The sequence below is a fragment of the Lynx canadensis genome, chromosome D2, assembly GCF_007474595.2.
Source record: "Lynx canadensis isolate LIC74 chromosome D2, mLynCan4.pri.v2, whole genome shotgun sequence".
Classification (NCBI taxonomy): Eukaryota; Metazoa; Chordata; class Mammalia; order Carnivora; family Felidae; genus Lynx; species Lynx canadensis.
In genome coordinates this window covers 23,012,063-23,028,374 of record NC_044313.2, presented here as the reverse complement: position 1 = coordinate 23,028,374, position 16,312 = coordinate 23,012,063, and the positions used below count along the sequence as shown (strand labels likewise).

Below are 16,312 nucleotides of genomic sequence, written 5' to 3'. Positions count from 1 at the left end.
TAGTGCCCCCTGATGGCGATGTCCAGCGCTAGAGGCTGAAGCAATGAAATGAAAGAAAAAAATAAAGATCCTCTCCTACAGGACTGTAGAATTCGGTGAGAAAGGTGTAAAAAGTGGTGCACAAAAACATATTGCTAAGTTTTAAATACGTGCTGTTCAAAGGGAAGTATGTGAAAGAGGATCACAGGGCAAGGAGCACCTACTATTTAACTAATTGCCTTTCAACTGTGGGACAGTTTGGAGTTGAGGTGGTCTGAACTTAAAAGAGGTGCTGTGCCAGTCACTTGCCTGTGTTTTCTCAAGTTCATTCCCCTTCCCCCTATTCTGCTTTGTACTTCAGGAAACTACATTTCCCAGGGTCCACTGCCCACTGGCTCACGGATGGGTTTGGCCAATGGGAAGCTTCGGCTGAAGATGGGAAGGCCAGCACAAGGGGAGTAAGTGTCCTCTCTCCATCTTCTTTGCTTGCGCTATGGCTGTGGCTCCTCTGTGTTTCCAGAAAGTGCCAGCCATGTCCTCCATGACTTCAGTGTCAAGCTGGTGGTCCTGGTCCTGGGCTGTAGGAATCCCTGTGTCCTTCCAGCCTAGGCAAGGTAGAGGCTTCCTATTGATGCTAATCTTGGCCTTGCCTTGCTTTCCCCTATTTGGCATCTTGGCTCTTCAGTTACTCACGCAAACAAATTTCCTGTCCTCAGTTTGAAATCTCCAGGGGTGATTTTTGTATGACTGCCTGTACGCTCGGGGAAACAGGAGATAAACTCCTGATCGGGAAGGACAGCACAGGCTCTGGCCTGGAAAAGAATGAAGGGGCCGGTGGAAGATTAGCCTGTGGGGAAAGAAAGGTTAAAGGCCACCTAAAAACAACAGGGATTCTCAGGCATGTTGAGGACAATGCTGTTGAGGCAACATCATTCCGAGCCTGGTGGGTCTTTGGAAGGTTAAGAAAGGTTCTGTCTATACAAAATATAAGGGCAAAATGTTGCCTAAGAAGAGATGCCACCCAAGTAAGTAAGCCACAAGGCTGGAGGATTTGGGATCCAGTCCACCTCGTTGTTTTCCATCAGGTTTAAATCAGCTGTCGAGGCCTCTCAGGAATGACTCACCCACTGACAATACCAAAACTGGAAGTTATCTTCTTCCTTCAGATTACATGCATGGGGACGCTGAAGCTTTCGTATGTGAAAGTCTTTGATCAAGGTCACACAGCTGGCATAGCCAGAAGGAGAGCTCCACTCTCCTAATTTCAGGGTGGGAGCCTCTTTTATGCTGTCATCTGGGTCTCTACCACTCCCCGGGTTTTTCAGGTCATTGTATCACATGGAGGTTCGCTCCTTCAGTAACTACAAGATTTTAAACAATTTGAATGGGTTTGTCCCATATTAATAAGTTCTAATTTTGAACTGAATATAATGAGCATGTTACGCATTCCAAAGTAACCAGTTTGGAGTGATTTTTAAGTAGGATCATGTACTTTAATAAAGCAACAACACCATATAGTCCACTAGAATACAGGTAGAATTTAGGTATTTGTACTCTCCTTCGTTAGCAAAAACGAAAACCAAGCAAGCAAGCAAACAAACAGAAAAACCCTTGGAGACTGTGGTATTTAGTCTATTGTCACGTCATTAGCCTTAATAAAAATCCTATAGTTGCATCACTTGTGTATCAAGACTGAATGTCACAGTTGGGTTCGACATAAAATACACTCCTTGAGGCCAAGACTTTAGAGACATTATCTGTTTAATAAATATGATTGTAAAAGCAATAAACAAGAGCAATTATACATTACACTACATAGTATTTAACAAAAAAATACATCAAAAAAGTCATTTGAAAATTAGAAGTAGTTCCGATACTATAAGAAAACTTTTTTTTTTTTTTTTTTTAAATTGGCTTCCTATAAAAATAAGTTGGCAAATGAGGGATTTCAATGCTCAGTTGGAATCCTGGAAAACACAGAACAGCTGCCAAACACCCCATTGCTCTCAAAGTTGCTGTTTGGAACTTCTGAAAAAAAAAAAGCAAGGCAAACCTCTGCATTTTGGACAGTGAATCCAATTAGGAATAAGGCGAAGGAGAAAATGTTGGCTGGGTATTTCAGGGTAGAGCATGCACAGTTTGCCCTCTGGGAGTTTTGGAAAACATCACAATATCAGATTTTTAGCTTGCCCTGAATTTTCCCTTCCACGCCCATCCCTCGCCACTCACTCCTCTGGCCCACCAAACTCCTCACTGTGTTTGCACCTGCTGTTAGTGAGTAGGTAGGCACTTGGGTCCCTCCCATTTGTAGGCTCTCATTACTATGTTCTCTTTGGGATTGAGCTGGAATGGCAGGGTGCAGTGGTTCCCAAACTTCTGTGTGCATCACAGTAACCTGAAGGGCTGGTAAAAACAGACTACTGGGCCCCTAGCCCCCCGGAGTTTCTGATTCAGTAGGACTTCAGTAGGGGGACCCCAAATTTCTAATAAGTCTGAGGTGATGCAGATTCTCCTGGTCCAGGTACCACACTTTGAGAACCATAGAGCTAGATTGTAAGAACAATGAGGTCCCCTCTGAGCAGTACCTAGCCTCACTAATCTCCTACAGGTGGGAGGGAGCTTGGAGGAGAGGCACATGAGGACCCTGGAGATGCTCACTAGAGAGCTGGCCATCTGTGATCACTTTCCAAAATGCCAGGTATCTCATGTCTACCTCGAGTTTTAGGACTTGCAAGCCCATCCTTCCCTATGTTTTCTCACGTAGTCTTTTCATGTATCCCTTCAACGAGTGGTTTTCTTAATACCTACTCTAGGCAAGGCACTGTGCTAGATTCAGAGGGTTTTTCCATTTCTCATAATTTTCCAATTAAAATTACTTGAACTGCAACTCCAAGGACCCCCTGTGCTGTTTTGAGGGAGCCTCTTTTGGTTTCCCAACATTTTGTCTTCCAGATTAAACTTGGGCGGCTCCAACTGAAGCGGATCGATGAGGATGTGTCCTATGGGATAGGAAGCCTGGCAGGTTGGGGATCAATTGAGTTCTACAAACAGATGGTTGCCGCAGGCATAATCCATTTCCCAGATCCACACTGGGCATCCTCAATCACAAAAACTTCTGCTTGGTTAACTTCTGACTGCAGCTTTGTCACTCTTCTCCTGCCCAGCTACATAAGGGCAGGGCTCCTCAAGACCTTTGGGACACCCCCATTATCACTGGGACCCTGTTATAAACTGTTACTGGCCTGGGAACATGGCCAAGAAGGAGGCTGCTCCCTCTGAGTGGTTTTTCAAAACTGCTTTCTACTATATTTTAGAGTGGGCTTTACCCAACTCATAATCCTCCAAGGGCTTCTGCTGGACATGCTTCTGTGTCATTCTTTCTCTGGTGCTTCTTTCATTATTGCCCTGGGCAAACAGGGATTTTTCATGCCTTGAGTCATTCTGTTTTAGTTAGACATCTACCTCCTCCCCTTGAAGCTTATTATTTTTTCCTTTGCCAATACTACGATACTCAGAGATCAGAGATCACACATGTGAAACGTCTGGGTTCCTTCATAACCAAAATTGCATCCTTATGTAAGACAAGACCTCCATATGTTCTCAGACTTTTTGACACTCTTCAATATTAAATCCATTAACCTGCTTCTTCTTCTCGTTAAAATCAGTTTTATTTTACAAATAGTTTTACTCTACGGTGAGAGAACAAATACTGGGTAATAGCAACCATTACAGAAGGAAACTGCCCTGCCACATAGTAACATGTCAAAACATTTCTCGCGAGAATATTCTGGAATCTGCACACGAGAGATTTTTGTTAAGGTGTGAGAATACCACTACGCATCTGTCTGCTTTCTTTTCCAGTGTACATGGCCAGGTCTGAATTGTTTTGCATGTATCAACTCTTTCACACACATTGCATGTTTCCAGGTGAGAAAAGGCAAGGCTATTTGCAAGGGGCAGGTTCTCCAGGAGGAGACAAAGGGTACATGGAGCTGAACCCTGCAGGGCAGGACAGCCTGGTCAGTGTGTAGGGAAGCTGGCATGCTGACGGATCAGAAATTTGAATGTGACAAGGGCAAGGTTGGCAGGCACCAGGCCAGTATTTAGGAAATACCGAGGTTCATGTCCAGAATCTTGCAACATGTTTGGGAAGAAAAAAGTAGGGGGACTTGAAAGACCACTTGGAAACTGGAAGGAAGAGGTACAAAGACATCAAGAGGTCATGATCACACATGGATAGCAAACACATGGGGAGGCCAGACGACGGGTAACTGGGATTCTCTTTTCTATGTTGGTTGGGGTGAGAGTAGGGAAGCTGCAAGGGAAAGCCTGGGTGAGGGAAAGGTCCATTTCTCACATGCCTGCCCCCTGCCTGCCTGCATCACTCTGCCTGAGTATATGGAACTTCAACTCGCTTCTTCATCCCTGTGGCCATACAGAATGCAAAAAAGCAGCCCTGTGGTCACCGCTGGCCAACAGAGCTACCAGAGATAACTGAGAACAGAAAAATGGCAGTAAGGAAAGTGGAACAGAGAAACAGCTCAGGGTTTCACACTCCTGTGCATGTCTTTGTGTCTTATGAAAGGGGCTGGGGTGGCTAATCCACCCGTCAGCCCGTAGAGCTAAAATAGCTGTTAAATCTAGAGCCAAGAATATTTCCAAAAACACATGCAGATTTCCTTGGCCTCTATATGTTATGAATGTTCTACAAACACGACCGATCAGAAAAAAGAGAGAGAGGGAGAAAGGGGGAGGGGAGTGTTTTTTTCCATTAAAATAGAGCACCTGTACACTGCCCCTCCAAGCATGTTCTCAAGGTATTGTCCACATGCACAGGCTTAAAGCTAAAAACCCTTGTTGTCTGTGTCTGAAGAATTAAAAAGTCCCGATGCAGTGAGTGTTTGTTTGTTTGTTTGTTTGGATTTTGATTGTTTTTATTTTATTTTTTTTGTTTGTTTTTGTTTTTACTGGCGTCCTCCATTCAAACATTTACATAGGTAGGGATTTCTTTTGTGCTTTGATTCTCAGCAACTATGGAAATACTTCCTGGCAAAATAGGAAACAGAACAACAAAGGAAAGAAAAAAAAAAACATAAAGTTAGTGGTCATGAAGGATGGTGCACTTGACAAGAGCGAAATTCTTTCCTGATCGGCAGGTCGCCTGTAGCCTTTGGGGGTTTTCCTTAAATTGCAAATTGCGCCCCAGCAGATCCCCGCTTTGGCGTTGAAGGCGGAGTGGCGTGTCTTGCTCTTTGCAATCGGAGAGATGAGTCACCAGGTTGAGTAGAAGGGGAGGGAGGGGAGGGTAAAGCTACTCTCCTAAGAGAAAACGTGTAACACTTACTCACTTAATGACACTGGAAATGGGAAGGTGTCAGAGACTGTGCAGTGTGCTGCCGGACGCTCCTGGCGAAGGAGGGATCGCCACTTTAATAAAGTCAACGGCGCTGTGCTTCATACCCCGTGGAAATGGGATTGAAAACCAAATGACCCACAAAAATGCGCTTACAAGCTTTAGAAGTAAATAGACAGGGTGAATGCTTCTCTGGACTTAAAGACAGAAAAGCCTTTTTCTCCTGAACCTAAAGCAATTACACACTTATCACCCTGTCTCCCCAAATAAAAGAAAGCACGCTCTGAAAACTGGACCCCAGTTGTGGCTACAGTTGTTATTATTACTTCTGATACAAGCCAGTCACTGCACTGAAATTTTCCCCAATACAGCCAAGAACTTTTCCCCCATCCATTTAAAGAGAGGGCTATGTTTCCACTTAGGTGCTCATTTCGTTTTCTAAGTAGCAGATACAAAATCCTAGGCAATGAATGGCCTTCTAGAAGGTTTGGTATTCTGACATTAGAGAGAGGCATGAATGGTTAAATAATAATTTATCCACCCTGGGCAACAATACAGGATCTAGATGGCAATATTACAACGTCAACTCCTGATTCCTGATGCCAACTCCTGATTCCTGGCAAGCCATGGATCCCAATGGTGGTTCCATGGGTTTGTCAACCTCCCTTGGCAAGTTTCCTCTGCCACAAATAGTAGGGTTCTAGACCTAGCTGTTGGGATTCCCATGCTTAATTCATAGGCAGAGAGACAGAGCTCTACTGATACAGAGTAAGGTCCATTTTAAGACTTCTGATAGGGGACAGGTAAAAATGAGGAAAAAATCTGCTGATCTGCTCTGTAACAGTCTAGCCCTCCAGTGGTCTCTTTCAGGAAACGTCACTCCTGGAATGTTCTACAAATTTTATGCCTCTTGTCCTCAGAATTCCCAGGTTCCGTGTTTCCTGGAGGACAGTTTTTAGATGACTGCCAAATTAAAAAGAAAAAAAAAAACCAAACAAACAAAAACCCAGGGTCATCAGCCCGGTCCTCCTCTATCATGTCACTTCTCTACAAGTATTTTGGAGTAATTTCTCCTCCTTAGAGTTGTCTCTAGGTGAGGCTGTCCTGTCTTACCCTGTCACTCCATAGCCTGCTCCTCATAAGCTGCCTGGCCCTCCACATGACCAGATCCAGCCTCTGAGGCCCGTCCTTCTTGTACATTGTTAGAAAAGATGCTTTGCTCTTTGCCCATGAACATTTTTGGAGCCCCATATTTAAAGGAAAAGTTTTTGCAAAAAGAAGAATAAAGTCACAAGAGAGGGAGGGAAAAAAACTACATAGGAGCAAGAAGGCTTTTTTTCTTTTTCTTATTCCAATGGGAGGAAGCAGGGAAAAAGACATCTTAGCTGTTTCTCTCAGGAATGTTAGAGCAGAAGAAAGTGGTTACGTCAAGCCAGAAAGGGGTTAGGCAGAGTCAGCCATTAACTACCCAGGCTGAACAGCTGAGGGCTACTGGGAGTCATTTACCTATGAGCTGGGAATCCACCTTCTCATCTATCAGTTGGCCAGGCCTCCTGAGTTCAGTCTGAGGGATATGGGGCCTGCTTTCAGTGGGACTGACTCGACTGACCATCTCTCGTTCTTTCTCATTTTGCATCTGGGCATAAACATTAATCCCCGGGATCTTCCTAAAACATTAACAGACAGCATCATGGCTATGCATGGGAGACGTACATCGCGGCATTTCATGCTTCTGAACCTGTCGGGGAGAAGGACAGGGGAGGGGAGACATGGACGGAAGGACACGTACCTTTTAAACTTGTAGATGACGAACACGGCCAGCCCCACAAACACCACTGAGAGCAGCATCAGCATGGCAGACCCACTGTGAGTTGGAGTGAGGTCCACCAGCGGGGCTAGGGGAGAATACAAGGCATGGTCACCGGCAGAGATGGGGGCATGCCTGGCTCTGTAAGAGGCTCACAACTCTCCCCACAGAGGCATGGTGAGTGCCAGGAAACCAGGTGGAGTCTGCACACAGATGGATGTCACACAGCTGACACGTGAGGGGGGCATCGGAGCCTGTCCTAGCCCCTAGGATGCTCCAGCTGGCCTATTTAAGAAGTGCAGTGGATGACTGGAAACACAGACCCTGGAGTCAGACTTCGGGGATTCCAGGCTGCTCTCCCACGTGCTGGCTATGGGATTCTAGGCACGTTATTTCACGCAACAGGCTTACGTGGTGAGATGAGAACAGCAGTACATGTCTCACCAGGTTTTTGTAGGGACCAGTTGAATTAATGTACGTAAAGCACTGATAACAGTACTAGACGTGCATTAAGTCTTCTGTAAGTTCCACAGTTTATTACTACTGCTGCTATTATTTTTAATCAACACCTATAAGACTATAATTACTATACTTTCCTATACTCTCGAATGCAAGCTTTCCTCGCGCTAAGCAATGCACATCCCCAGAAAAACCAACAGGGAGATTTTTATGAATTATCCCCACCCCCCTCTGTCTCTGCAACCATCATGTGAGACAAAGAACTAGAGAGTAATGGAGCATCCTTATCTCTTCTGCACACAGGAAACTGATGGCTAAGTGAGTATTTCACAAAATCAGCCACTGTGATGCAGGCAGAGGGGTGTATGATTCAGGGTCGTCTGTAGAACTTCCCAAAGCCCTGACAGCTCATACCAGGAAAGACCAGCCTCTCAGATGCAGTGAGTTCTCCTCTTGGACCAAACAGATGCATTTGCATCCATAAAAGTCCTCCAGCCCTGAGTTTGCTCTCAGAGCGTAGCATCTCTCTCTCCACCTCCAAGTCCTCTGCAATCTTAGGGTCAAATCTGTTCGTGCTTTAAGGGCTTTGTTTGCAATTAATTTTCAATCTCTCAAAAACTGACATTTTGCAAATATAGCGTAGCTCAAGCATAAAAGCCAAACCACATGCACACCTTAGAAGCCTGGATGCTGACCTTTATCTTCCATCATTTAAGTCAAGTCTGGTGGTCAGAAATGTGGGTGACCTTCAAGCACCATTTCCCGTGGCTTTTCTCTGTTGGGAGCCAAGAAGGCAACCTTCTCATCACCCAGGTACAAAGGTTCAGGAATGGGGACTGTATACTGACATTCTCCAACAAGACCCGAGGAAGCCTCTGCTCTGTCTGGTTATTGTACGATTGAGTTCCAGCCACTCAGCGCTACTGAAAAGCCATGTTCCGGACACCAAATCGTTTTGGTGGGAAACACAGGTCAAGCCCTCTTTCTCAGAAAACAGGTTTAGTTGTTGTAGTAGAATCAGCTTTTAGAAAGCAGGCAAATTAAGCAACCCCTGTGATTCTCTCTCCTGTGTAAGTTGAGCAGCGCATGTGCTTGTGGTGCCCGTGGGTGAGTCTGTGTGTGAGGAGGCTGTGGTGAGACAGCCAAGGCCAAGGTGCTTCCGGGTCAAAATGAGAACATGAAAGTGTCTTTCATTCACTGAGGCAAACACAGTGCCATCAGCAAAGGAGTCCAGAAACACTTGGGAACACACACCAGAATTGGCAGGCTGTCCCTGGAGAAGAGGCCACCTTTTGTTTTTCATGGACATTATCACGACTGACTCGCACAAATGGAAGGCGGGGGCAGTGTGACCTCTGCTGAACAGAAAAGAACAGTGAGGCTCTCACTGGTTCATGTCGTTCCAAAGGACACAGAACCAGGAAGTGGAAGTACTAAGCCTTAAACCCGAGCCCCATCCCAAACACATACCTGGGGCAAATTTCAGCAGAAGATACCAGAAATTTAAAAACATACTTCTGTCTATATACCAAGAAATGTATCTTCTATATATCTATGGAAGAACTACAGTGTGAGAAGCAAATTAAGTGGCTCCAGCTAAAATATTATCAAGCCTTAACAGGACCAATTAGAATCACAGAGCATGCACTCTTACACTTGGGTGACATCTATATGTTCATACATATGGTATGTGTGTGCACGCGTGCATGGTACATGTGCATAGAGAAAAGCGCCCAGCACCTGGCTTCAACACACACCAATCCACAGACAACATTATTTTATTTTGCCCCATCTAGTCCCGACAACCTCAACTGTTGGGTTATTCTGAAGCAAATCTTAGCTATCATATAATTCCATCTGTAACTCTCAAAGAGAAGGTCTTGCTCTGTCTTGACATTATCACAATCGTGTCATCACACACAAGGAAATAAAAGTGGGAAGATACTTTATAGGTAATCCTCTAATGCAAACCCTTAGCTTGACAGGGAACACATGCAGGTTCAGGGAGGGGCCTCTGTTTAAGACGGTGTAGAGGCAGGTTAGCTGTATATGAGGAAACTTCTCCTTCCTAGCTGCATGCTTTTTCAAAAGCAGCAGAGATCAGTGCTATGCAGTTACCAGGAAGGATACTGGTAACTGCTTGAAAGGGCTGGCATTTGGAATAAGTGGAAAAATAAAGAGAGGAAATTGCTTCGGCCAGGCTCTCGCTAGCAGAGAAAGTGTGCGTGCGCACACACACATGCATACACACACACGCGCGCACGCGTGCACTCCCGTCCCTTCCTCATCCTCTATCTCCACACCACAGGCTTAAATCATTCAATTCCAAATCATTCCTCATTAAATCATCATTCGTAAATAAGCAGCAATAGCACTGGTAAGTAATTAGCAAAGTATTTTGGGAAAATGAACTTCTGTAATCTGAGTTCTAAAGCGCACGCTGTCTGCTGCCCCCATCTCTGCATCACTTAGCAGCATGCGGATGGTGGTGGGGGGCAGCAGCAGGCAGAGCAGCGAGAGACTGGACGCCACTGCCCTCTGTGTTCCGTGGCGCTCCTTGCTGACCTGGCCCGGGATATAAACGGGCCTATTACTGCCGCACAACAGCAGCTGCATTATCGTAGTTTGCCTAACACTTAGGTGCGTGTGTGTGTGTTCTGCTGAGGAATGAAAACTTGTGATAAATGGGTTTTAGTTTGTTGTGTGGAATTAGCATAAATTAATCCCTCTCCAGTTGCAGCCTAAACAAGATAGGAAAGGGAAAGAACGTGCTGAGCAGTTTATTTGCCATTATCCACACACAGAGTAAAAGCAGGGACATGTCTGTTCTGTAAGTGAGTCCACATTTTCTAAGCCTGGGTGCTGGCTCACATTGTTTCTGAAATCCTGCGAGGACTCAGAAGTGCACTGAATTATGTTCTATTCATGAGGACCTAGGCTGATTATAGTAATGGCATTGCTTATGAGGATAACAAGTCTTCCTGTGAAAAGTGAATGATGTATATAGGGTGTGCTGAATAAATGGTCATGGCCTGTGTGCATGAAAGCAATTTCAAAACTCCATGTCTGGGGTGAAGAAATTGATTATAGTCCCTTTTTGGTACCAGGTTCTGAGTCTGCCACTTCTGGGCTTAAGTGACTTACCCTGAACCTCAATGCCATCATCTACATAATGGAGCTAAAACTAAGTGCTTGTTTTAGAAAGTTGTGAGGATAAACCAAGACGGAATTTTTATAGCACTTGGCATAATACCCAGCACATAGTACACGCTCAATGTGTGTAACACTGTCCTGTCTTTGCTATTGTATCCCGAAAGGGTCTTCTATAGAAAACAAGCCCCGATGGATGATGGAATTAACCATGCTAGATAATTTTGAAAAATCCCCATCTTAGAAATTTGCAATGCTCATCAGTAATTAAACTTTCACAGCAGTCCTGCAGGAAAGAAACTCATTGAACTCTACCATAGTGTTTCCCAAAATCATATGGCCAAAGACCCTTTGCAGACCTAGGTCCCATGCAACATACTTGAGGAAGAGCTTCATACTGGGCACCACCTCCCCCTTTGCTACAGGCTTGCCCCTTTGTTTGGTCTATTTCCATGTTGTAAATATGGTGGCATCAGCCAGTGAAAGCAGTGCTAGAAATCCTTAGTGCTGTCTGTACTCTCGTCCTAGCAAAGGGACTTTCTTGGAGAACTCCTACCTGCACTCTGACCCTGAAACCCTGAACTACATTTCAAATTCATTTGTACATTTCTAATGCAGGACTTAGTGCTGTCAAGAAACTCACAAAAGCAAGTTTGCCAAACTTTGATTTTCTTTTTGACTCTCCTGCCTCCAAAGCAGACCTGAGCTGGGCTTTAGTAACATGCCCGGATATCATGAAATCCACGTGATCTGAAATCTCTTTTCCAGAAATTAAGGTGATATGGAAATGGTACAAAGATAATCTAGAATGCAGAAAGAGCAACAGGTTTTCATTTACAAAAACACTTTTTGTTTCTGTCAGTTCAAATCCAAACCCAATCATGAGAGCCATAAGGACTGCCATACTGTAATGAGATAAAGCCACAATCCTGGAGGCCTAATGACCAGATTGTGTGAGAATTCCAGGGAAGGCACTAATGCCTTCACAATGTGAAGCATTGCTACTATTTTTAAATTGAAGATAGTCTTCAGGAACGTCCAGCCATAGAGTTTAGGTCACTTGGACACGTAAGGACAACTATGGGTGACTCAAAGACAAAACTTATCACTGTAGTTGACAGAAAAGAAGAGAAAGGTGTATTTTCATTTTCTAGGGTTGAAAGTTCCAGGGTTGAAAATCTTGCTTACTTTGTAAAGTGTTTCTCAAAGTATAAATTTATAGACTACCCGAATCAGAATCACCTGGAGAATGTGTGAAAATTCAGTGCCCTAGGCTTCACCTGAGAAAAGAAAAATCCGTATGTCTTTGAGAATCGATCTCAGAAAACTATATGCAACATGCTACACAGGTCACTGTTGTGCACAACAGTTTGAGAATACTGCATGCAAGGTCCCACCTACTATCACTCATAAAACATCCAGTCCTTATCTTTAGACTGTGCCTGACCTTTACATTCTCTGGGTCACTAAAATAAGACAAAATAAAAGACATACCCCTTGATTGCTAAAAGTAGCTTAACCTCATTGTAACTTTGGGAGAGCTTGTTAAACTACCTAAAAGCATTTCCAATCTCCCCTAAGAGAGTGGGCAGCCTTGTGGAGATTGACTGTATTACCGGATAAATTCTCTACCCATCTTTGTATCCCAGCCCTCTGCAATTTGAGTTTGAAGCTTTTCATAACAAGAGGTGAAATCTGTTTCCTCACCCCTTGAATCGGGGCTAGTACTACAACATGATATGGCCATGGAATGAAATGGGAGTGAAAGTGTGTCAATGTGAGCTTCAAGGCCCCTGCACTTTTCCTCTATCTCTTGGAATCCTGTCATTGTCATGTATAAACACACCTAGAGTAGCCTGATGAAGCATGACAGTTCACATTGATGAGAACTTAGTTCTAGAGCAGCCTACAGCCAGCAGACCTGGCACATGGGGCAGCCCAGCTAAGACCAGTAGAACTCCCTCCCCAATGATCTGTAGCTGATTGCAGACACACAATGAGTAGAGACAAAACCAGGACCACCAAAATGATCCGCAGACTCAACAGCAATAATAGATGCTCACTGTTAAACAGCCACTGAATTTCTGGGTGATTTGTTACGTAGCAATAGCTTACTAATACCTTCTCTCTTCAAAATTCCTCTCTACTGGTTAAACACACAATTAGTAATTCTTTTTTTTTTTAATTTTAATGTTTATTTATGTTTGAGAGACAGAGAGAGACAGAGTGTGAACGGGTGAGGGGCAGAGAGAGAGGGAGACACAGAATCTGAAGCAGGCTCCAGGCTCCAAGCTGTCAGCACAGAGCCCGATGCGGGGCTCGAACTCACAAACTGTGAGATCATGACCTGAGCGAAGTCAGATGCTTAACCGACTGAGCCACCCAGGCGCCCCACCAATTAGCAATTCTTATGTTTGGGCTCTACATTACCCAATTCTTGCCATGGAACTCTGCTCCCACGGGCAGACTGGCGGGACATAAGTAAGATAACCATAACTATTCTCTTCTAAACCAGAACACTTTACTGATGAAAAGGAGTGCTCTTAAAGCTTATGCACACACTACAGATACAACCCAGAGTACTCCTGTTCACCTCTAGGTAGAAGAAACTTAGTGTCTAAAAGGTAGCTTGTCCTAAGTCTGGTGTCTTCTCTGTATTTTATATGTGTTCTCCTGCCTTCCATCTCATGCCAATCTCTCTGGACTATGTGCCTTGCCTTCCCTTTGGGGAACTGTGTCTCCTGCATCCTAACTATCATTTCTATTTCCAGCCTGATGCATATTTGTACCCTGTATCTGAACTGTTCGTATGATCCCTCCCCCTGACAATTTTCCACCTAAGAGTTTCTAGAAACATCCTCAGGCCAGGCCAACTTAGGCCAGTTACCATGTAGACATTTAAGGCTTTTTTCTTTTTCTTTCTTTCTTCTTCTTCTTCTTCTTTTTTTTTTTTTTTTTTTTTTTTTTTTATGGGGCCAGAAACATCTCAGGAAAATATGGTGAAGAAAGAATCTATTAGAAGCTAAAGAGCAACCTCAATGCTGGCCTCTGATATATTTATGAAAATAACACATTCATGCGATCACATTGGGGAAAGGAGTATGTTTAGATATGCTGGCACCCGTTATTACCTGCCATAAAGCCACAGTGGCTTAATAGTTGTCAAAAGCCACTGAATCCACACGACGGTGAAAAAGCCTAAATATTTGCCGAGGACAAAAAGCGTTTATTTGGGGGAAAAATAGAAGAAGGGAAAAATACTACTGGGATGAGTTTACTCACAAAGATTTGTGAATGATAACTGTGTAGATAACAAGGCAACCGGAGACTAAAGGGATGGATGAATTTATTGGCTGTGGAAGAATTTCACTAGTACTAATTTCATCCTAAATGGAAAATGTTATTGCAACAATTTATTTCACTTTACAGTTCAGAGCCCCACAACTCCACAATATGGCATCTGCATCCATAATGATGTCACTTAGATGATATTGTACTTTCTAAAGCTTCTCAACTGATGCTAATTCCACCTTCAAGTGGAAAGTCTCTTTCTCAATGTGAAAGTGTTGCACACAATTCATGATGTATCCTGACCTAGGCTGAAGTTCTGGTTCCTTACCCCCTCCCATATTTACTCATAACATATCCAAGGGTAGCAACTGAAGCCCGGAAATATTAATTCTCTAATATCTCTGTGATAGTTATCTTTTTATTACACCTAAAAAAGAAATTGAACCAGTCAGCAGCAACGATGGAGGCCAAGATAACACAAGATAACAGTTTTATTAAAAACCCACACATATCCTTGACAAAGGACAGCTTTCCTAAACCTAAACAGCTTCAACAAGGCAACTGCTAGACAGACAGGATGGGGTGGGAGTAGTTTGTATTTAAAAAAAAAAAAAAAAAAAAAAAAAAAATATATATATATATATATATATATATATATATATATATATATAAAACCTGGAATTTGAGGTTCTTCCTTTGAGCAATATTAACCTTTCACATTTTTTATCATCTGCATCCAAAACTCTGGAAGAGCAGTGACCCCGCTGGAAAGCTGAGGGTAGAAGATCACCCTGGTTCTCTAACGCATGCAAAAAATACAGTGAAATGCAGAGGCATCATTTTATGCTCCCACTAGCACATTAATAGCATCTAGATAATACAATTTGTTCAACTTTCATAAAACTCATGGCTATTCAATTACATCTGCCACTAAGATTCTAGTTCACACTTTAATCATTTTTCAACTGCCTCTCGGCCACAGCTCTTGGCTGGCCTTTGCCATTCATCTAGATAACGGATATAGTAGATCTCAGATTCACAGACATGTTTCATTTTTCCCCCCTTCCTCCCACTGCCATCTACCCATTCTGCCAATTAGGTTGGCTCCAGATATGCGGAAAAATTAGATTTTAATGTTTATTACTAATTTCCTCCTACACTTAATATCACAGGCCTTTCTTTTTTAATGCGTGCTTCTGTTTTAGTGGATGCCCTGAGCTATAAATCAGATTTATTGCTGGCGACAGACACGCACATTCCCTTGTTATACAGATGGAGTTGTGTCTGTAAAATGCTCTATGGGAGTGGTTGGTGAGCCTGGGGAAAGACCTGGCTGTATACACATCATTTGGGGAACTTGTTAAAAATGCACATTACCAGTATCACTCCTTGGGATTTGATTTATGTGCAGGAAGACCTGAAAAATCTCTACTTTTGTGAAGCTGTCTAAATAATCAGAAAGCAGAGTTGGGTCAAGAACAGATGCTTTATAACTGGGTTCGTCTACACTGGCTTATACAGAGTCTTTCCAACCATACATGTTTCCAGGGAAGGATCAGTTCCAGCACTTCTAGCTCTTGTAGGTCCTCTGTGTGGCAGCCACACCACGTAAGTTTCAGTTTATTTGTCCAATAAGTCATTCCTGTGAGATGCAAATCATCCCCGTGGTGCTGTTGTTTGTAATGTAGTGTGAATCAATCTAGTTAGGTTTTCTGTTCTCAAATAAAATAGTACCCCTTGCTTGTTCAGCCTTTAACTTCCATTCTCATGCAGAACCTCATCTCTTCTACCTTGAAAGAATCAACACATTTTTAAGCTGTTTTCCCCCACTCGCATGGCCAAATACAATCACTGAATTTACTCATGACTGTGGGTTCTCACCGCAACAAAGATACAGAGTTTGAAATAGCTTAGAAGATTTGTACCAGCAATTAGGGCTTTGATCTATCCACTGTCAGCAGACCCCTCCTACCCAGGAATCAGTTCTAAGGTGGTACATTCTAGCTCTGAATTGAATGCGCAGTCTGCTCCTGGTCTCACCAGGGAATCAACCTTCTATTTCCAGCTTCCAGGTAGAGTTTTCCTCTCATCTGCTTTATGATATCAAACCCGACATGAACCACTGATCTTTGGCAACCAAAAAAGAGGCTCCTACTTCTAGGGCTCCGTCTCTATCAGATAAGTTACCATCTCTTGCCTCGTGGGTTGAAAACATCTTCTAAAATGTGTAAAAAAATGTTGTTAAAAAGAGAAAGCTTGACTGTTGCCCAAAC

The 16,312-nt window shown here is 43.5% G+C and overlaps 1 protein-coding gene across 4 annotated transcripts in view; it reads right to left on the bottom strand.

The window, feature by feature from the left end:
• Nucleotides 1–1,764: 1,764 nt before the first annotated feature.
• The window catches only part of SORCS1 (sortilin related VPS10 domain containing receptor 1), a 511,562-nt gene continuing 497,014 nt past the window's right edge, over nt 1,765–16,312 (bottom strand). The window contains exons 25-27 of one of the 4 annotated variants that reach the window (XM_030335173.2): nt 7,122–7,227; nt 6,839–6,999; nt 1,765–2,007 (exon numbers count right to left, since the gene is read on the bottom strand). In XM_030335173.2, coding sequence (XP_030191033.1) covers nt 1,928–2,007; nt 6,839–6,999; nt 7,122–7,227 — 347 coding nt within the window. In that variant the 3' untranslated portion in view covers nt 1,765–1,927. Of the gene's footprint in view, nt 5,299–6,838; nt 7,000–7,121; nt 7,228–16,312 lie in introns of all 4 variants that reach the window. The other 3 variants (XM_030335175.1, XM_030335176.2, XM_030335178.1) reach the window with 3 other exon arrangements.